General features: G+C 45.9%; 1 protein-coding gene across 2 annotated transcripts in view; it reads right to left on the minus strand.

The window, feature by feature from the left end:
• Nucleotides 1-17,861, minus strand: part of Vps13 (vacuolar protein sorting 13C) — a 236,898-nt gene that overhangs the window by 144,565 nt on the left and 74,472 nt on the right. For both annotated transcript variants that reach the window (XM_075693536.1, XM_075693537.1), the window contains exons 26-29: nt 14,407-14,641; nt 12,753-12,866; nt 11,731-11,834; nt 10,256-10,420 (exon numbers count right to left, since the gene is read on the minus strand). In XM_075693536.1, the coding sequence (XP_075549651.1) occupies nt 10,256-10,420; nt 11,731-11,834; nt 12,753-12,866; nt 14,407-14,641 (618 nt within the window). The remainder of the gene's footprint in view (nt 1-10,255; nt 10,421-11,730; nt 11,835-12,752; nt 12,867-14,406; nt 14,642-17,861) is intronic.

Raw genomic sequence — 17,861 nt, forward strand, 5'->3', positions numbered from 1 at the left:
ATCTCAGAGCATGGCGCAGGCCCTTCTCTCCCGGTGACCCTGCCAACTTTGTAGGTATTTCTCTCGAAGATATATTTATTAATAACTTCAAATTATTTTTAGCAGACACTGTAGTAACAGGCAAAAAAGGAGAAAATTATGGTAGCTGAAAAGAAAATGCAGTTTATGCAAAATATTTCTAAACTTTTATTGCCTTTTTACTGAGCCAAATAAACACTGAATATTCTAAAATGCATTCGATTATGACATCATATAAAAGAAGGATGCCAATTCAATGCTCTAAAATAATATTTGTTATTGCACCTAGTTTCAGACATGAATAAAAGAAATGTACCTCCAACCCACTCTTGCCCCTTTGCGGAAATTTCAAAGACAGCTCACGTGATCAAAAATATTTTTTCGACGAAAATGCTTTGGTGAAGCCTTATTCACACAATAGCAATTTAGCCCATTTTTTTCAAGAAAATCAATGATGGTCACTTTTGGATCTGGGACGTTTCGCATGGAATGACCCTATTACAACCTCTGCCCTTTGAGTATTGTTCTTGTCATTTTGCTTTGTATCGAGTTTGGTAGTTTCCTTACATTTCTGAAAGGTGAAGAGTTTATGATCTGTCTTTAGATTTTATATTGTTAGCTTATTGTGAAAATGTTTGCGCTGCCCAGTGTTTCTGAGACATGAAGAATTTAAAATGTCTTTTTAATTTTTGAACTGTTAGTTCATTGTGGAAATGTTTATATTGTCCAGTGGTTCTTACATATAGGGGTTAGTAATGAGTTTGTAATACAGTCTACGCTCATTACAACGGACCCACTGTTGCGTTTCGCCTGCGACGCTCGGTTTTGCCGGCGCGACTGCGGCGGGGCGGCAGACATTTTGGCCCGTTCGGCGTCGCCGCAACGCTCCCCGCCAGGTGTTTCCAGGCGTTTCCAGGCATGTTCCGATGCCACGTGTCTTCATGTGCGTGTGTGAGTGTATGTGCCATTGTGCCCGAACCAGGCGATGAGACAGCAGGGGGTCACCCTCTCCTTCCAGTCATTGTGCCCGAACCAGGCGATGCGACAGCAGGGGGTCACCCTCTCCTCCCAGTCTTTGTGCCCGACCGGCGGCAGTGTGCGTCACCTGAGCCCATTGTACAATCACGTGCTCGTCTATTGAGGGGTTCCTTCTTGCCCTCAACTGCGAGAGTATAAAAACAGCTGCCCCCGGACGCCAAAAAGGAGGGCTCCGATTTCTTCTGTTGAGTAAAGTGCTCTCCCGTCTCTCTACTTCGGTCAACCTGACCGCCAACTCTTTGCGATGTTAAAATAAACAAGTTGTTTTGTTGTTACCAGTCGACTCATGCTTTGCCGGACCTTCGGATGCTTCCAGTTGTACCCCAGGCCGCCAGGCCAACGCTACCCTTGGGGCTTGCGACCCAGGTACAACCACGGGCGTCAGCGCCGAGTTCCCAACAACCGATGCCATCGGTGGGATCCAAACAACTGTCTGCCAGCGGTGAGATCGCGACAACGGAGGCCAGCAGCGAAGAGATGCAGTTGACTGTATGCTGAGCAGCTCAACGACGATCCGGGAGCAGTGCAACGAGCCCTGTGTGACGACTGGTTGCCTGCAGCGGAACGACTGCGCGGAATTCCTGCCTGCGAGGTTTGGTGAGTGCGGGACTTTCTTCTTCTGAGCTTTGCCAGGCTTTTGTTAGTGTCAGAAACAGAGCTGGTAATTGTGGTTGTCGTTGCTGCCGGGTTAGTTTGCGGCAAGACAATAGTAAGCAGTAGAGAAAGCAGCATTCAGAGCAGCCATGGATTTGAAGTCGTTGCGCAAACCGAAATTGTTGGAGCTTGCAAGAGAGTTGGGTCTGGATGTCTCAGACAAACTAAGAAAACCTGAACTGCTAAAGGCTATTCTTGAGTTAGAAGCTGAGGATGACGAGCTGTCGGAATGCCTTGAGACCATTGAAGAGAGGGAGACTGCAAAAAGACAGGAGCGCGAACTTAAAGAACAGAAAGAAAAAGAAGAGCGTGAACGTAAAGCACAGAAAGAGCGAGAGCAACAAGAGCGTGACCGTCAACACGCTTTGGAAATGAAGCGTCTTGAGGTAGAGATGGAACGCGCTCGTAATGGAAGTCAGGCACACGGTGCAGGAGAACGCGTATTGTTCAAAATGACTGACCTGATGCGGCCGTTTAAGCTTGGAGAGGACATTGGTTTGTTCCTGGTTAACTTTGAGCGAACGTGCGAGAAGCAGGGGTTCTCTCGGGAAACGTGGCCACAGCGCTTGCTCACTTTGTCACCCGGCGAGGCGGCCGACGTAGTCGCTCGCTTGGATAGAGAGGAGGCAGAGGATTTCGACAAAGTAAAATCGAGTCTGCTAAAAAAGTACCGGCTGTCTGCGGAGGCGTTCCGTCGGAAGTTTCGGGAAAATGAGAAAGGCAGAAGTGAGTCATATACAGAGTTTGCGTATAGGCTTATGTCAAACATGCAGGAGTGGCTCAAAGAAGAGAAAGCGTTTGGTGACCACGATAAAGTTCTGCAGTGCTTCGGGCTAGAACAGTTTTATAGTCGGTTACCGGAGAACGTGCGATACTGGGTCTTGGATAGGCCAGACGTTTGTACGGTGGCTAAAGCCGCTGAGCTAGCCGAGGAGTTTGTGACGCGTCGGGCTCGCGGAGCTAAGGACGGTCAAAAGGGTGAATTTGGCTCGAAGTTTGAGAGGCCGAAGTTCACACCCATGAGAGCAAAGGGGAACACGCGTAGTGCGGATGCGAGTGGAAGCAGTGCGACCGAACCTAAGGAGACGGCGGCAGCCGAAGCCGAACACAGAAAGCGGTTCGAGATGAGGCAAGCGCGCGTTTGTTATACGTGCCAGAAGCCGGGTCACTTTTCGGCGCAGTGTCCGGAAACAACACCAAAAGTTGTGTTTTTTTCAATAGGCAGCACTGACGAGAACATGAAGCTTCTCGAGCCTTACATGCGAGACCTCCTCGTGAACGGGAAAGAGTGCCGAGTGCTTCGCGATTCCGCAGCTACGATGGATGTAGTTCACCCGTCTTATGTAGAACCCCATATGTTCACGGGCGAGTGCGCATGGATCAAGCAAGCCGTGGAAGCTCATAGCGTGTGTCTGCCGGTAGCAAAAGTGCTTATTGAAGGACCTTTCGGAGCGCTTGAGACGGAGGCGGCAGTGTCATCTATGCTGCCCCCCCAGTACCCGTACCTATTTTCAAACAGGTCCGATCACCTCCTGCGCGAGAAGGGGCTTTTGTTTGGTGAAGCTAGTGTTCAGGCCTTAACCAGATCGAAGGTTCGGGAGCTCGCTGCAAAGGCGGTAGTTGCGGGGCCGACGTTATCAAACAACGAAAAAGGGTCAGAGGCGCAGCAAGCTGATATTCAGAGCACGCCCGAACTGAATAAACTTGAGTCTGTAACGTTAAAGGCGCCAGATACTGGAGAGGAAACGCCCGACACGGGAAAGTTAGAAGAGCTATCTACTGATTTGCTCATCGCGCCTACGTCAGACGGACTTGATAGGTTGCTAAAAGTCAGCCGGTCGGCTTTGATAGCCGAGCAAAAGAAGGATGGTAGCCTAGAAAACATACGCTGCAATGTCAAGGAAGGTATCGCCAGGAAAAATGCGCGTTTTGTGGAAAGAGGTGGAGTCCTGTACCGGAAGTATCTAGACCGCAGAGGAGTGGAGTTCGATCAGCTGATCGTTCCTCAATGCTATCGTCAGGATCTGTTGCGCTTGACGCATGGGGGTTCGTGGTCCGGACACCTAGGAGTTAAGAAAACTAAGGACCGTCTCTTGCAAGAGTACTATTGGCCAGGGTGTTTTCGGGACGCAGACCACTTCGTGAGGTCATGTGACACCTGTCAGCGGGTGGGCAAACCAGGGGACAAATCGAGGGCGCCGTTGAAATTGGTACCTATCATTACGGAGCCTTTTAGACGGCTCGTTATTGATACAGTGGGACCTCTGCCGGTAACAGCCACGGGGTACAGACACATTTTGACTGTGATCTGCCCAGCGACAAAGTTCCCTGAAGCAGTGCCGCTTAAAGAACTCAGCTCAGTTGAGATAGTCAATGCACTACTGTCCATATTTGCGCGAGTTGGTTTTCCTGCGGAAATCCAATCAGATCAGGGCACAGTGTTTACTAGCGCTTTGACGACAACTTTTCTCGAAAGGTGTGGGGTAAAGCTGCTACACAGCTCAGTGTACCACCCACAGTCGAATTCCGTTGAGAAGCTCCACTCCGTCATGAAGCGCGTGTTGAGAGCCTTGTGTTTTGAACATCAAACTGACTGGGAGCTGTGTCTGCCTGGGGTGATGTTTGCATTAAGAACCGCGCCGCATGCAGCTACGGGGTTTTCGCCAGCTGAACTGGTGTACGGTCGCTCGCTTCGATCTCCGCTTCGCATGCTTCGAGAATCGTGGGAAGGCAGGGGCGACGACCCAGTCGTGGTGGAATACGTGCTTAAGCTCCTCGAACGCTTAAGAAGGGCACAGGAGTTGTCAGGTGAAGCAATGGCAAAGGCCCAGCAGAGGGCCAAGGTTTATTATGATCGGACCGCCAGGGCCCGTCGTTTTGAGGTGGGCGATGAGGTCATGATATTGCGCACATCGCTAAACAACAAACTAGACGTGCAGTGGGAGGGCCCAGCACGAATTGTTCAGAAACTGTCGGACGTTAACTACGTGGTAAGTCTGCCAGGAAAGCGGAAAGCACAGCAAGTTTACCACTGTAATCTGCTCAAACCTTATAGACAAAGGGAAGCAGTGGTGTGCATGATGGTAAACGTTCCTGAAGAGCTTCCGGTCGAGCTTCCGGGACTAGGCTCAGTGACGAACAGGGAAGACACCGGTCAAGTCATTAGTGACCTTATCAGTAAAGCACCGCTGTCGCCCGAGCAGAAAACCGAACTACACCAGCTATTACAAGAGTTTCAAGGTCTGTTCTCTGAGAGGCCTGGTAGGACTTCTGTACTTACTCATGATATAGAACTTACCTCCCCAGAGCCAGTACGATCCAAGGCGTATCGGGTGTCACCCCGCCAGAGCGATATTATGGAGGCTGAGGTAAAGAAAATGCTACAGCTCGGTGTTATTGAGGCAGGTGAGAGTGATTATACCTCCCCTTTAATTTTAGTTGAGGTACCGGGCAAGGAACCTCGTCCTTGCGTCGACTACCGCAGGCTTAATTCCATCACTAAGGATCAAATTTATCCGATCCCTAACATCGAGGAGCGCCTTGAGAAAGTTAGTAGCGCTCAGTTTATTTCCACCCTAGATCTTGTCAGGGGTTATTGGCAGGTTCCACTTACAGAAGAGGCTAGTAGGTATGCGGCGTTCATTTCCCCAATGGGAACATTCCGTCCTAAAGTATTGAGTTTTGGTTTGAAGAACGCGCCATACTGTTTTTCAAGCCTCATGGATAAAGTGTTGCGGGGACAGCAAGAATTCGCTTTACCGTATCTAGACGACGTAGCGATATTCTCCGCATCCTGGTCTGAGCATACGGCACACTTGCGGGCAGTGCTAACCCGCCTGCGCGAAGCGGGCTTGACAATCAAGGCTCCCAAGTGCCAGTTAGCACAGGCCGAGGTTGTCTACCTCGGTCACGTGATTGGTCAGGGTCGTCGCCGCCCCTCTGAAATAAAGGTGGCCGCTGTGCGAGACTTCCCGCAACCGCGCACGAAGACCGATATTCGGTCGTTCTTAGGTGTCGCCGGCTACTATCAGAGGTACATCCCCAGGTACTCTGATATCGCGGCTCCCCTGACGGATGCTCTAAGAAAGAAAGAGCCTCAAACAGTCGTCTGGGACGAGACAAAGGAAAGAGCTTTTAGCGCCCTAAAGAGTGCCCTAACAAGCCAGCCTGTGCTACGATCGCCAGACTATACAAAAGGGTTCGTTGTTCAGTGCGATGCTAGTGAGCGAGGCATGGGCGTTGTACTGTGCCAACGGGAAAATGGAGAAGTAGAACACCCCGTCCTGTATGCTAGTCGTAAGCTGACCAGTCGTGAGCAGGCGTATAGCGCCACCGAGAAAGAGTGTGCGTGTCTCGTGTGGGCCGTTCAGAAATTGTCATGCTACCTAGCCGGCTCGAGGTTTATCATTGAGACGGATCACTGCCCTCTCCAATGGCTGCAGACCATCTCTCCCAAAAATGGCCGCCTCCTGCGCTGGAGCCTCGATTTACAACAATATTCCTTTGAGGTGCGTTACAAAAAGGGGAGTCTCAACGGTAACGCAGATGGCTTAAGTCGAAGCCCCTAACATAGGAATCAGCCTAAAAATTGTTTGTTACTGATGTTTTTCTTCCTGAGGCAGGATTTTTTTTAACATATTGCTTTTGTTTAGTGTTTCAAAGTGATGATATGCTTTCTAGTGCAATTTTTCAATTTGTGGACGCGTTCTGAGTGATGCTAGACTACTGTAAGGAACTAGGCAGTGGTATAAAAAGGGGAAAGAGCCTGGCAGGGCTTAGTGAGGGTTGTGCCGTGCTTGCTGACTGAGCGGTTGAGTTTCAGCGTAGTTCTAACGCTTGCCGGGAACGAGAACAAAAATGTGAACTCTCCCGAAGTCACTTTGCAGTGTCCCGTGCGAACCTGAACGAGAGAACGAGGCCTTCTCTCTGCGCTGCGCTCAAGAAACGTCGAGGGACGCCCGACTTCGGTTATGAGCATCATCGAGCGACATCCCTCCGGACAGCGGATGCAGTCCCCTGTCCATCGGGATCTCCTTCCCCCGGCGGGGCGGTCTGTTGCGTTTCACCTGCGACGCTCGGTTTTGCCGGCGCGACTGCGGCGGGGCGGCAGACATTTTGGCCCGTTCGGCGTCGCCGCAACGCTCCCCGCCAGGTGTTTCCAGGCGTTTCCAGGCATGTTCCGATGCCACGTGTCTTCATGTGCGTGTGTGAGTGTATGTGCCATTGTGCCCGAACCAGGCGATGCGACAGCAGGGGGTCACCCTCTCCTTCCAGTCATTGTGCCCGAACCAGGCGATGCGACAGCAGGGGGTCACCCTCTCCTCCCAGTCTTTGTGCCCGACCGGCGGCAGTGTGCGTCACCTGAGCCCATTGTACAATCACGTGCTCGTCTATTGAGGGGTTCCTTCTTGCCCTCAACTGCGAGAGTATAAAAACAGCTGCCCCCGGACGCCAAAAAGGAGGGCTCCGATTTCTTCTGTTGAGTAAAGTGCTCTCCCGTCTCTCTACTTCGGTCAACCTGACCGCCAACTCTTTGCGATGTTAAAATAAACAAGTTGTTTTGTTGTTACCAGTCGACTCATGCTTTGCCGGGACCTTCGGATGCTTCCAGTTGTACCCCAGGCCGCCAGGCCAACGCTACCCTTGGGGTTTGCGACCCAGGTACAACCACGGGCGTCAGCGCCGAGTTCCCAACAACCGATGCCATCGGTGGGATCCAAACACCACGTACAACAGACTTTTGGATATAACGGACCATATTTCAGCCTTAGTTTGTTGTACCTATTTTATTAATGCAATGAAGTTCATTTTTAACAGACTTTGCTATAACAGACTTATCGGCTACAGCGGATGAAATTAGAGGCAACTTTTTTTCAAAATCGGGCGTATGAAACATACTTTTGCCGCGTCAGCGCAGGCTTACAACTTACTTGCGAGGGTCAGCCGACGATCGCGGCTCAATATCACGCACATGAGGGAGGAAGGTGGGGCAGGAACGCGCCACCTGCTGAGACAGAGTGAGGGGTAGAACTCCGGTGGCTGCTGCTTACGACGCAGCCACCGTATTTTGAAAGTGATCTGCGATGTGAACAAAGCGTGCACCCATGCAGGCCTCATCTTCAGAGAGATTTGCGATGTGGTCGAAGTGCACCCAGTGCTGGCAGCTTCGTATGCACTGTGCTTTCGACGTTTCATTCGTGTTGAAGCGAGAGACAGCACGAAGGTCAATTCGCTCTGCTGCTGCCATGCTTATCTTGCTTACCATATCTACTCGAATCTAACGTGCACTTTTTTTCCAACAAAACAGGTCCAAAAATTGCATGTGCGCCAGAATCAAGTACGACCTTAAATCTGTGTTACTGTACCGCCATCGGCATTTAAAAATGGCCACCTCGTACGCGCTTAGCTGCCTTAGCTTCCTCCATGTGCTGTAGTACGTGTGCTTAGGTTAGTATACTGTTTATTTTCTCGTTTTCTGCGTTTGCTCTCTCAGTATGGAAGCGCTGAATGCGAAGACACGCCGAGTTCATTACGAAGTCGCAATTAAAAGGAAAGGGATCACATGCGCGGAAACGGGCGGAAATCGGGCCGCATCCCAGGTTTTGGAGTTTGTGCGGGACCAGCACAAACAGGAGAGGCATACTTTGGCGGCTGCAGCTCACGGCGCAGCCGTGCGGCCCCTATCTTGAAAGCGATCTATAATGAGACTACGCATCTAGGCGCACTGCGCTGTGTTCTTGTCGCATAGTTCGCGCTGAACAGAGAGGCCGCACAAAGGTCTATTTGCTCTCTCCTGCTACCACACTTTCTCACTCCAGTGTTTTGATAAACAGTTTCTGCGGTCATTGAGTGAGACGTGTTCATATCTGTCTTGTTAACCACGCTTGTTAATTTAGTTGGTAAGCAGATGTTTAAAAGTTTATATGGCCGATACAGCTACTATCCTTACTTTTCGTATAGCTGTCTACTAATTTGCTATCGCAATAGATGCTTCGCCTTTCGGGCAAAACAGCAGCTTTTTTTATTTATCGCAACTTTAGTGCATTGGGAGTAAATCCTTTTTCCAAATGAGAGAAAGATGTATTTCTGTAACGAATTAGGTGCACGGTAATGTAAAGGACTTTTCTTTTTTAGGTCACGGCAAATGCGTGCGCGTTAAATCAAGGCGTTTGTTTATTCCTTTTTTTTTTTTGGTCAGGGAAAACAGATGCACTATACAATTGAGGGCGCGTTCGAATCGAGTAAATACGGCAATTTGCTATCACAATCTATGCTTCGCCTTTTGGGCGAAACTGCGACTCTTTTTGTTTGTTTTTTACTTTGGACGTTCCTCACTCATTCTTTGCAAGAAATTTGTTAGACACTGTAACAAAAGTTTTGGAAGTGAGGTGTTTAGGATATTATAAACTTTGGATAAAACGAATGTTTTTGCCAGATTATCAGGGTCCGTTGTAACGAGAGTCGACTGTATATGAATTGTTAGCTTGCTGAGAAAATGTTCATGCTGGCCAGTGTTTCTCTCACTTTGACTAATGGCGTTATGATTGTCTACGAAAAGTTCATGTGTTTTTCAGTTTCTTGTTTCATTTATTTACTTGGTTACTTAAGAATCATGCGGTCATACTTTTTAGCATACTCGCTCGACTTTAGAAACAAATAAAACTGATGTTTACATATATTGCCTCTCCAGGAGCCCGTCTGGGGGAGGGGGGTACAAATAAAGAAGGAGAGGCTGCAAATTGGGCCCCAGCAGTCCCTAGTGTATTGGAAATTCAGCACCCATGGTTCCAGCAGATGAAAAAAAAGCAAGCACAAGTAAAAGGAGGAAGACGGGACAAAACTGGACTTACAACTAAGTTTTTAATGTGAAAAACAATCTCACAGATTGCTGCCGTGAATGTTCAGAAAAAAACTTGTTTTCTTTTTGTTTTCCCCCTGCTGGGACCATGGTAACCTTACTATGCACCAACTTCTGATGTACTTATGCACGACACCTCAATAAATCATTACCATCACCATCTTCTATTACCCATGATGCAGAAAGACAGGCATGCAAAACACAAACATAAAAACGAGACAACAGAAACTTTGCCAAGTTCTGTTGCTCTAAGCTCCATTTACCCCTTCGTACATCAACCTTACTAAATCTACACCTGTAATCTATAAAACTTCAGTAGGGGCTAGTTGGAATTTTTCACCTTCCTAATCTATCACTGGACCTAATCCTTTGCTGCATTTTTCTTCACTTACGCTTATTATGCTACTCTAATAAACAAGAGCCTATCTATACATTACATGACCTGCATAATTCCACTTCTCAGCGAGAAAATGATCAACTCTGTGTGCAGTGCACATAAATGTTTTCGTTCTTGCATCACTAAGTCCCCCCCATGTGAAACTAAAACAGCATTACGTCTGTCCTCCAGTTAACACCACTTTTTTAAATTCTTAACACTTGCATCATGACAAGAAACAGCCCAGAATTATTAGTACTTGCACATTGCTAATGATGGTACGGTATACTGGACCGGTCTTGGGTACTTACATAAATGTCCAAGTAGAAACGGTAGAGCAACACGAAATGGAGCTGGCCCAGCCTCCCTCTGATATCGATGTCCACTCGATCCATTTCCACATAGCCCAGGGCTCCGCATTCCTCGTAAGTAGTTATTTCAAAAGCAATGACTTCATCTCCAGGCACAGCAAGTATCTGCGATAAGAACAATTAATCCCACAGAGGTTATGTTAAACCTTTGCTCACAGTCATAATGAACCATCCGAGGAAACAAAGCACCTGAACACCCAAGTTGTACTTCAACAAACCAAGCCATTGCATTACAAGTAAAACAAACTCAGAAAAAAAAAAAAATGTTAGTATATGTGAAACATGAACACATCTACTTTTTGAAGAATTAGAGCTACTTAGTGTCATCAGTGAATTATAAGAACGTCTTTATGTAAAAGTGACACAAAAACAGATTGAGCACACAAAAAATAATTCCACATCTTATTTAATACCATGGGGCATAATTATATGTGACTGGCCACAAGTTCGAAGTTCCATACTTTTAGGGAGTAGTGTGCATGGATGGAATCAGTCTGTATGCATTAATTCTTCTGAGTACATAACATGGTCACAACCAGACAAGATTCTATGCACATGCTCGACTCATGAGTAGAAAATGTATGGAATCAGATTGTATGCCTTCATTGCACTCTTGGACAGATGAGACATGGTCCCAACTAAAATCAATTTGTATGTATGGTACACATACTTTGTATCCTGCACAGGAGAACGGAGAATATATGCTGCTGCTAAACACGTGGAACAGTAACCTTAAGTACATCTTTTCTTTTATGGTTGTCACACTCATCTTCTGGTAATGATGCAAGAAAACGCAGGGCATACAAGAGCATGAAAAAACACTTAGATCCTATACAATTAAAAGGAATGCAATGACAAAGCTTTCTGATGTTCTGAGGCAAACTCAACAGTGCTCAGCATAAATAAAAGGAGCTAAATGTAGCATCATCTAGATTAGGGCTAGTTAGTGAAACTTCACACTGAGACCCAGAGGCCACATTCTTGGCTGATCACTTTCGTGAACACGATCACTTTTGTGAGGATTTGCCCGACTCTACACCGAAAGTGTCGGCGCATACAGGCAGCGGCATTTCTAGCAATGTGTCAACACAGTGTGCTCCGCACTGTGCGAGGAATGCTGTCACCTGTACACAGTCAACATATCTGATGTCAAGAGGTGCAAAATCTCAAGATTCCCGAAATTGATTGACCAAGAATACTGCTCCAGGGTAATAACAGAATGGGGCACGAAAGAAATGAGCTAAACAACAAAGTGACGACAAGAGCCAAAAGAAGGATGCTCTTTTATTTCGTCTTGCACCCCTTTGTAGTGGTGCTTCTCAGTCCAATCCTTCTACTGTGATGCCGAGGTCCCTTTCCAGGTTCTTTATTGCTTGCAGTTGAGCATTCACAAAACGCAAAATCGATTCCCTTACGTTCTTATGAAGGGTTCCAGGTGTGGGGTCACCAATGCCAACCGTCTTGAGGTTTAGCCTTGTGACGAGTTTAGTCGGATACCACGTCATACCAAACTCCATGCCTAGAACACAAGAAGGACTTTCTTATTAAAATATCTTTAACTAAAGCGAACCTGAGTATAACAAACATGGTTACAACAAATTACTGGACGTAATGAAGAAAATCTACAAGTTGGTTGGCCATGCTTTATTTTAGCAAGATTTATACTATTATAACCAGACCAAGAAAATACAAGATTTGAGGCAATATTTGTTAAAGCAAAGAGTATTTCATTGCTTGCAGTTCAAAATATGTGTTTGGTAAGAAAATTTCAAATGCTAAGCAAGAGCAACTACAAACGGTATATTCTAGAAGCATGTGCACGAGTTGGCGAGCAGCTTGGCTTCGCTAGCTTGCAGCCGTGCAAGTCAACGTGTTACACCACTTGCACAGTCACACTGACACAGATGGTGCAAAAAATCCGTTCATAACTTAGCATCATTCGAGTGCCACTATTCAGCATGGCAAGCTACTGGCAAGTTATCAAAGTTACCAAGAGATTCTCACTGGCATGTCAGATGAATCACGATTGCGCTTCCATCACACACCCAATCAATATTATTTTTTTTTATTTTTGTTTATGCCAGGGTGTAAAACAAAAGCTATTTTGGTGTTGAACGTAGCCTCATTATACCAATGTTCGGCTACACTGAAAAGCCAATCCCATGCTGGCAGCAACAGTGAGTGTCGCTGAATAAGTGGTTCCCACTTGCAGATTTAAACAAGCGCACATTTTTCACAAGGATGACAGGCATAGACACAGGACAGGCACTACTCATAACTACAGTTGCGCCTGCCCTAACTGGCCCCTGCACTATGCCTGTCCATCGTTCATTCTAATGCAAAGTGTGTGTTTGCGTAAGCCTGCAAGCAACAGTGTGCCCCCTCGCTCTCTGGCAGGGTGCCCACATAGCACTACACCATACATAGCAACACTTACCTCGCACAAGAATGTCACAGATGGTCCTGTTCTTGTTGCAGATCTCCAGGGCAAAACCAGTCAAAGAAGCAAACAAATCCATGCTCACGACCACATTAGTTGATCTTCTGCTGCCTGAAAGTGTTAATGTGAAGCCAATTCTTAATAGGAGGTATATATTACCTTCATTACAGGAAGCATGACTACAGAAGATACTACAGAAGATGAAGAAAACCTTGACTTGTTACTGTGCACCTGTCTTGAAACTGTAAGTGACTGGCGGACGGATGCACCGCATCGCAACAACACTATGAAAATGCAGTTCTGTACATGAATTCCTTTACACAATAGTCAAACCCAAACGACCCTTATGCAGTGCAATCCCATTCATTTGAAATCTCAATTCGAATTCACGGACAAATCAAACTGCTCTGTTGGTCCCGGCAAAGTTCTATGTATTTGAATAGAGCAAAACTCCCACTAATTTGAACAACTAAAACCATGCAACAGCCACTTCGAACAAGATCTCTCATTCTGATGCATCGCTTTTTGCACAAACCTGAGCCAAAGGCGAAGGCTTGATGCATTGCTAGCTGCCGTAATGTCACATGCTGTAAAGATGACAACACACAGATAGCTGAGATGGAACTGGAGGCAAGCAGTGTGAGCCCCCTTTCCTATCTGGCAACAGGAGCAGGAAGGAGCCCCCAGCACGCGCTCGATCATGTTATCGTGCCCTCACCTATTCCCGTTCCCTATCCCCCGTCCCCTTCTAGTGAGTGACTGATCACATTACCACACACTCGATCACACCATCTTCAACACTTGGCAAGTGGGACGACGGTGTGCATCAAGCCACTATCCTTGTCGGCTTACTCTCGCACTTTTTCCTTTGCATCCACAGCAAATGGCATCCGAGGCACCATCTTAGTGCGCTTGTACTTTATACATGTGGTTGTGTGCTGACGGAGGAAAGAATACTTTTTCAAGCCCAGTGATTGTTTTGGTTTTGCACACAAAACCCACAATTGATGGGGCATTATATTTATAGGGACTCTCCTTATTAACTTCGTTTCATTGAAATAAATATTTGATCCCCTTAGAGTTCGAATTAACGAGATTCTACTATAAAAACTCTACATGCCTTATATAGCCTATATCAGAGAAAATAGGCTGCTTTCCGAAATAGAGAGATGTTTCATTTGAAGTCATGGCATCAGTCATGGTGGACATTAGATGGCGGCTGAGTAGTAGTTATGAACAATAATTTGCCAAAACATTTCAGAAACTTTTTACTGCAAGGTCTAGGTGCCTCAGTGCAATTAAGAAATTGAGGCAAGTTGCCTATACATGCCATATGAACTTCTAGACCTGAAAAAAACACTGCCTTATTGACTCACCCCAGGAGCTCGTCCTAAAGGTAGATTCACAAGATGGGCGAAATCACTGATTCAGTGAAAATTTATTCTAGCTCTCCAACGCCAAATTATGACACACAAAAGGGTCCCACTAACTATCTGCTTGCAGTAGTTAGTGGGGCTCAGCTTTGTCATACTCTGTCTGTACAATTAATCAGCAATTGTGTCCATCATGTGAATCCAGATGGCACATCTCCCTTCACCCCCAAGGTAAGTCCCCCGTATTATCAACCGTTAAAATGAGGATTAGCCCCTACGTGAAGGAGGCTTGCTGCCGAGTGGTTTCGCTGCAGTGGTGGCTTGAATTTGGGTCTCTGAAAGCTTGGGCTCCTTGTCGAGACTGCCAAGCTCGTCAGTCAAGTGAGTGTACAATGTCACCAGGGCGCATATGGATTCTTCATGCATAATCAGCATCAGTTCGGAGATGTCCAGGGTCACCTTCTGGAGCACTGAGCCCCTCACCGTGTCAAAATCTGGGTGCTTTTTGTTCGTCTGCAAAGATGGCAAAGAAAAGAAGCAGATGCCCGTTTTTACTGTGAATAAAATCAACCTTCTTAATGTTGAAATCACTTCCTGAATAACTGACTCCATTCAAAGTTTAGCATCCCAAAGAAACAAAGACAGATGGTCGAAGCTGATTTAAAGCCCTCCGCTATACTCTTAAATGTCATTGTAAGTACGTACCATTTAGTTTGCACAGCCTTCACTACCCTGATATTACTTGCAGTTGCTAACAGTAGAGTTAATAGTATTACTAACTAAGCAAGGCGAGTCACTGTTACTAGTGGGTCTCAGCTGCCAATTCCAAGTGCAGTTCGCACCACAGGATGCAATGTTTCTGGACTATAATACACTTATCAGACCCACGATGGAATATGCCAGAGCGTGTTCGATAAATGCCTTAGAGGCTAGAACCATTGTATCCGGTGGTGATAACTGCATTTGGTCTCCAACAATTAGCTAGCCACTGCCGAGCACCTTTGGCATGTGTGAATGCTAACCGGCACCGCACCGACCAAAAGCAGTAGCGAGACTTGCACTTGGTGTCAGAATCGCACTCGCCAGGAATATGTGAAGAGCTGTGGTCAAAGGAGGGAACTATGCAGAAAAAAGAATTACCTGCATTTGGAATTTGTAGCTGAGACACTGTTTAGTCAAAAATGTTACAAACTCTACAATTAACAACTGTAGTTACACTAAGATAGTGAATGCACAGTTCATGCGCATCAAAATGTGGTCATCCATGACCTTGTGTTCACCAATGCGAGTCCATAGGCACTGAGTCATTTTGGTAGATCTAAATTGCTCCACAGTAAGTGTAAAAAAAAAGTTTTTCTTGCATGGTGTGTACTGAAACAGGTACAGTCAGATAAAATGGAGGGAACTTATCTTCCCTAGGAGAATATATATTTGTACTAGACACAGATCGAAGTGATGGTGAAATGAACAGGTAGGGTAACAAGGAAAGAGTTGTGAAAGAGTAAATTGGACAGCTAAAGTATCTCTTGGGGCCAGTTGGTATGACACTGCAAGCATGTACAACGTGAAAGTTCTTTTTAGAAAAAAGAAGAAAAAATTTTGCACAATGGCATCCGGTTTTTTAAAGTCACCTTCGCCACACGGATTTAAAAGTCAGCTCCACCGCAATACATTGGTGTTAGGCGGTAAAGCATACGACCGTAGCGACGGCGGTTATGATTCGGTACCTGATTACACCGTGCAGGTAATTTTCAGCCCAATTTCCTTTAAAATAAAAAAGTGCACATTAAAACCGGATAAATACCGTAAACAGACATTGTGGGTTATGGTCCCCTAAGCACTGCCGAGACAGACGTTGCCACTAAAGGTGTCACCATCAGGGTTACCATCAGGGTGAGGTGCGTGCCTGCTGAGTGGTCAAGTTTGAATTATACGGTGAAAGTTAATTCTAGGGTCGAATTAAAGAAAGTGGGGGGACATAGAAATGCATGGGCACCAACTTCGACTAGGATCGAATTACCCGAAGTTTACTGTACTGCTACACATATATTGTTTCACTTTCTGCCAGCTTTCTGCCAGTGCCTGCTATCAGCGGATCATCACTGCTATCAAGTTATCCCTTGGCCCAAGACGCACCTACTGTATCTAATTGTTGCTATCTACCGTATCTACTGTTGCTAATTCTGTAGCAAAAGAGACATGTCATACACTATAATAAGGTAGCGTGCATAACGCCAGCTGTGATAGCCATGAGCAATATTAGTTGAAACGCCAAATTTGTTGCTGACAAACAATTGTAAACAACTACTCGTAATGCACAAATTCAAATGTGACATTCAAAATGCAGCAGGTAGATCTCCCTCTTGCGTTTAGTGGCTTTGAACGTTTTTGTACTCGCATTGTGCTTAGCCGTTACAGCTTTTTGAGGGAAATTTTTTCGTTTTTATTCATACTGCTCGAGGTTCATTCTCGAATATACACAAGCGCCAGCCATTACTGTGGAACGTACTGTGAGATGTGTATAAATAGCAGCCAGACTTGATCTATAAGATTATATTTGTCAAGTGCATTTGCAGCTACCATTGTGACACTCAATGCCTTTCTGAACGAAAGTTTGTACATTAAAAACTCTTAAATGGCACTTTTGGCAGTGTTTCCAGTTCCTCACCACCACTACAGTATCTGGCAACTGTCGAATTTGATGTGCTTTCCTTCACACTTTTGTTCTCTTAGTGCTAATAACGTTAACATTTCCTTTTTTTTGCAAGAGACACTTGCCAAACTGAACCATCATTACGTCACTGTAAGCTGTAGCCACTTACAAAAAAAACATGTATGTCCTAGCAGATCAAGTAAGACGCATGTAGACAATTTTGTCCATGTGAACACCACAAGCCATACAAATAGCCTAGGCATCTGGCCACATCAGCACAGCATGTATTACATGCAACAGTGACAGACAGCATCACCACTTCGTTCACAGAGTTTTCATCAAACAACTTTGTAGAGGACGCATAATTTTTCATTCCTGCTGCATCAAATAGGCACATGTAGATCTAATGCAGTACTGAACAAAATCCACTGGAAAATGTCTCCTCAATGCAATATTTGAGCACAAATGTCCTGCCACTTTCATTTTCTCAAGCTGCTGGCTTTACATCAAGTTCAGCTTCGTCTTCATTAGCTGTGTCCTATTTCAATACATCGCACCAATGGTAAACATCAACAACAGCAGACTTATCAATGCCAACAGTCTTATAGCTGGCATAGACTTCTATGGGCTACCTTAATTCTATACAAGAAAAACAGGAAGATACCTATAAAGAAAGGGGTCAGACAGGGAGACACAAGCTCTCCAATGCTATTCACTGAGTGCTTAAAAGAAGTATTCAAGCTAACTGGGAAGGCTTAGGAGTAAAGATCCACTGAATAGAACAATGTCTCAGCAACCTTCGGTTTACCGATGACATTGTTCTGTTCAGCGACAATGCTGACAAGTTACAACAAATGATTGAGGACCTTAACAGAGAGAGTGTAAAAGTGGGTTTGAAGATTAATATGCAAAAGACAAAGATAATGATAAACAGCCGGGCAAAGGAACAAGAGTTCAGGATCACCAGTCGGCCTCTATAGTCTGTAAAGGGGTACGTTTATCTAGGTCAATTAATCACAGGGAACCCTGATCATGAGAAGGAAATTCACAGAAGAATAAAAATGGGTTGGATCGCATACG

This window comes from Dermacentor variabilis, chromosome 5 (genome assembly GCF_050947875.1).
Source record: "Dermacentor variabilis isolate Ectoservices chromosome 5, ASM5094787v1, whole genome shotgun sequence".
In the NCBI taxonomy this organism is placed as follows: Eukaryota; Metazoa; Arthropoda; class Arachnida; order Ixodida; family Ixodidae; genus Dermacentor; species Dermacentor variabilis.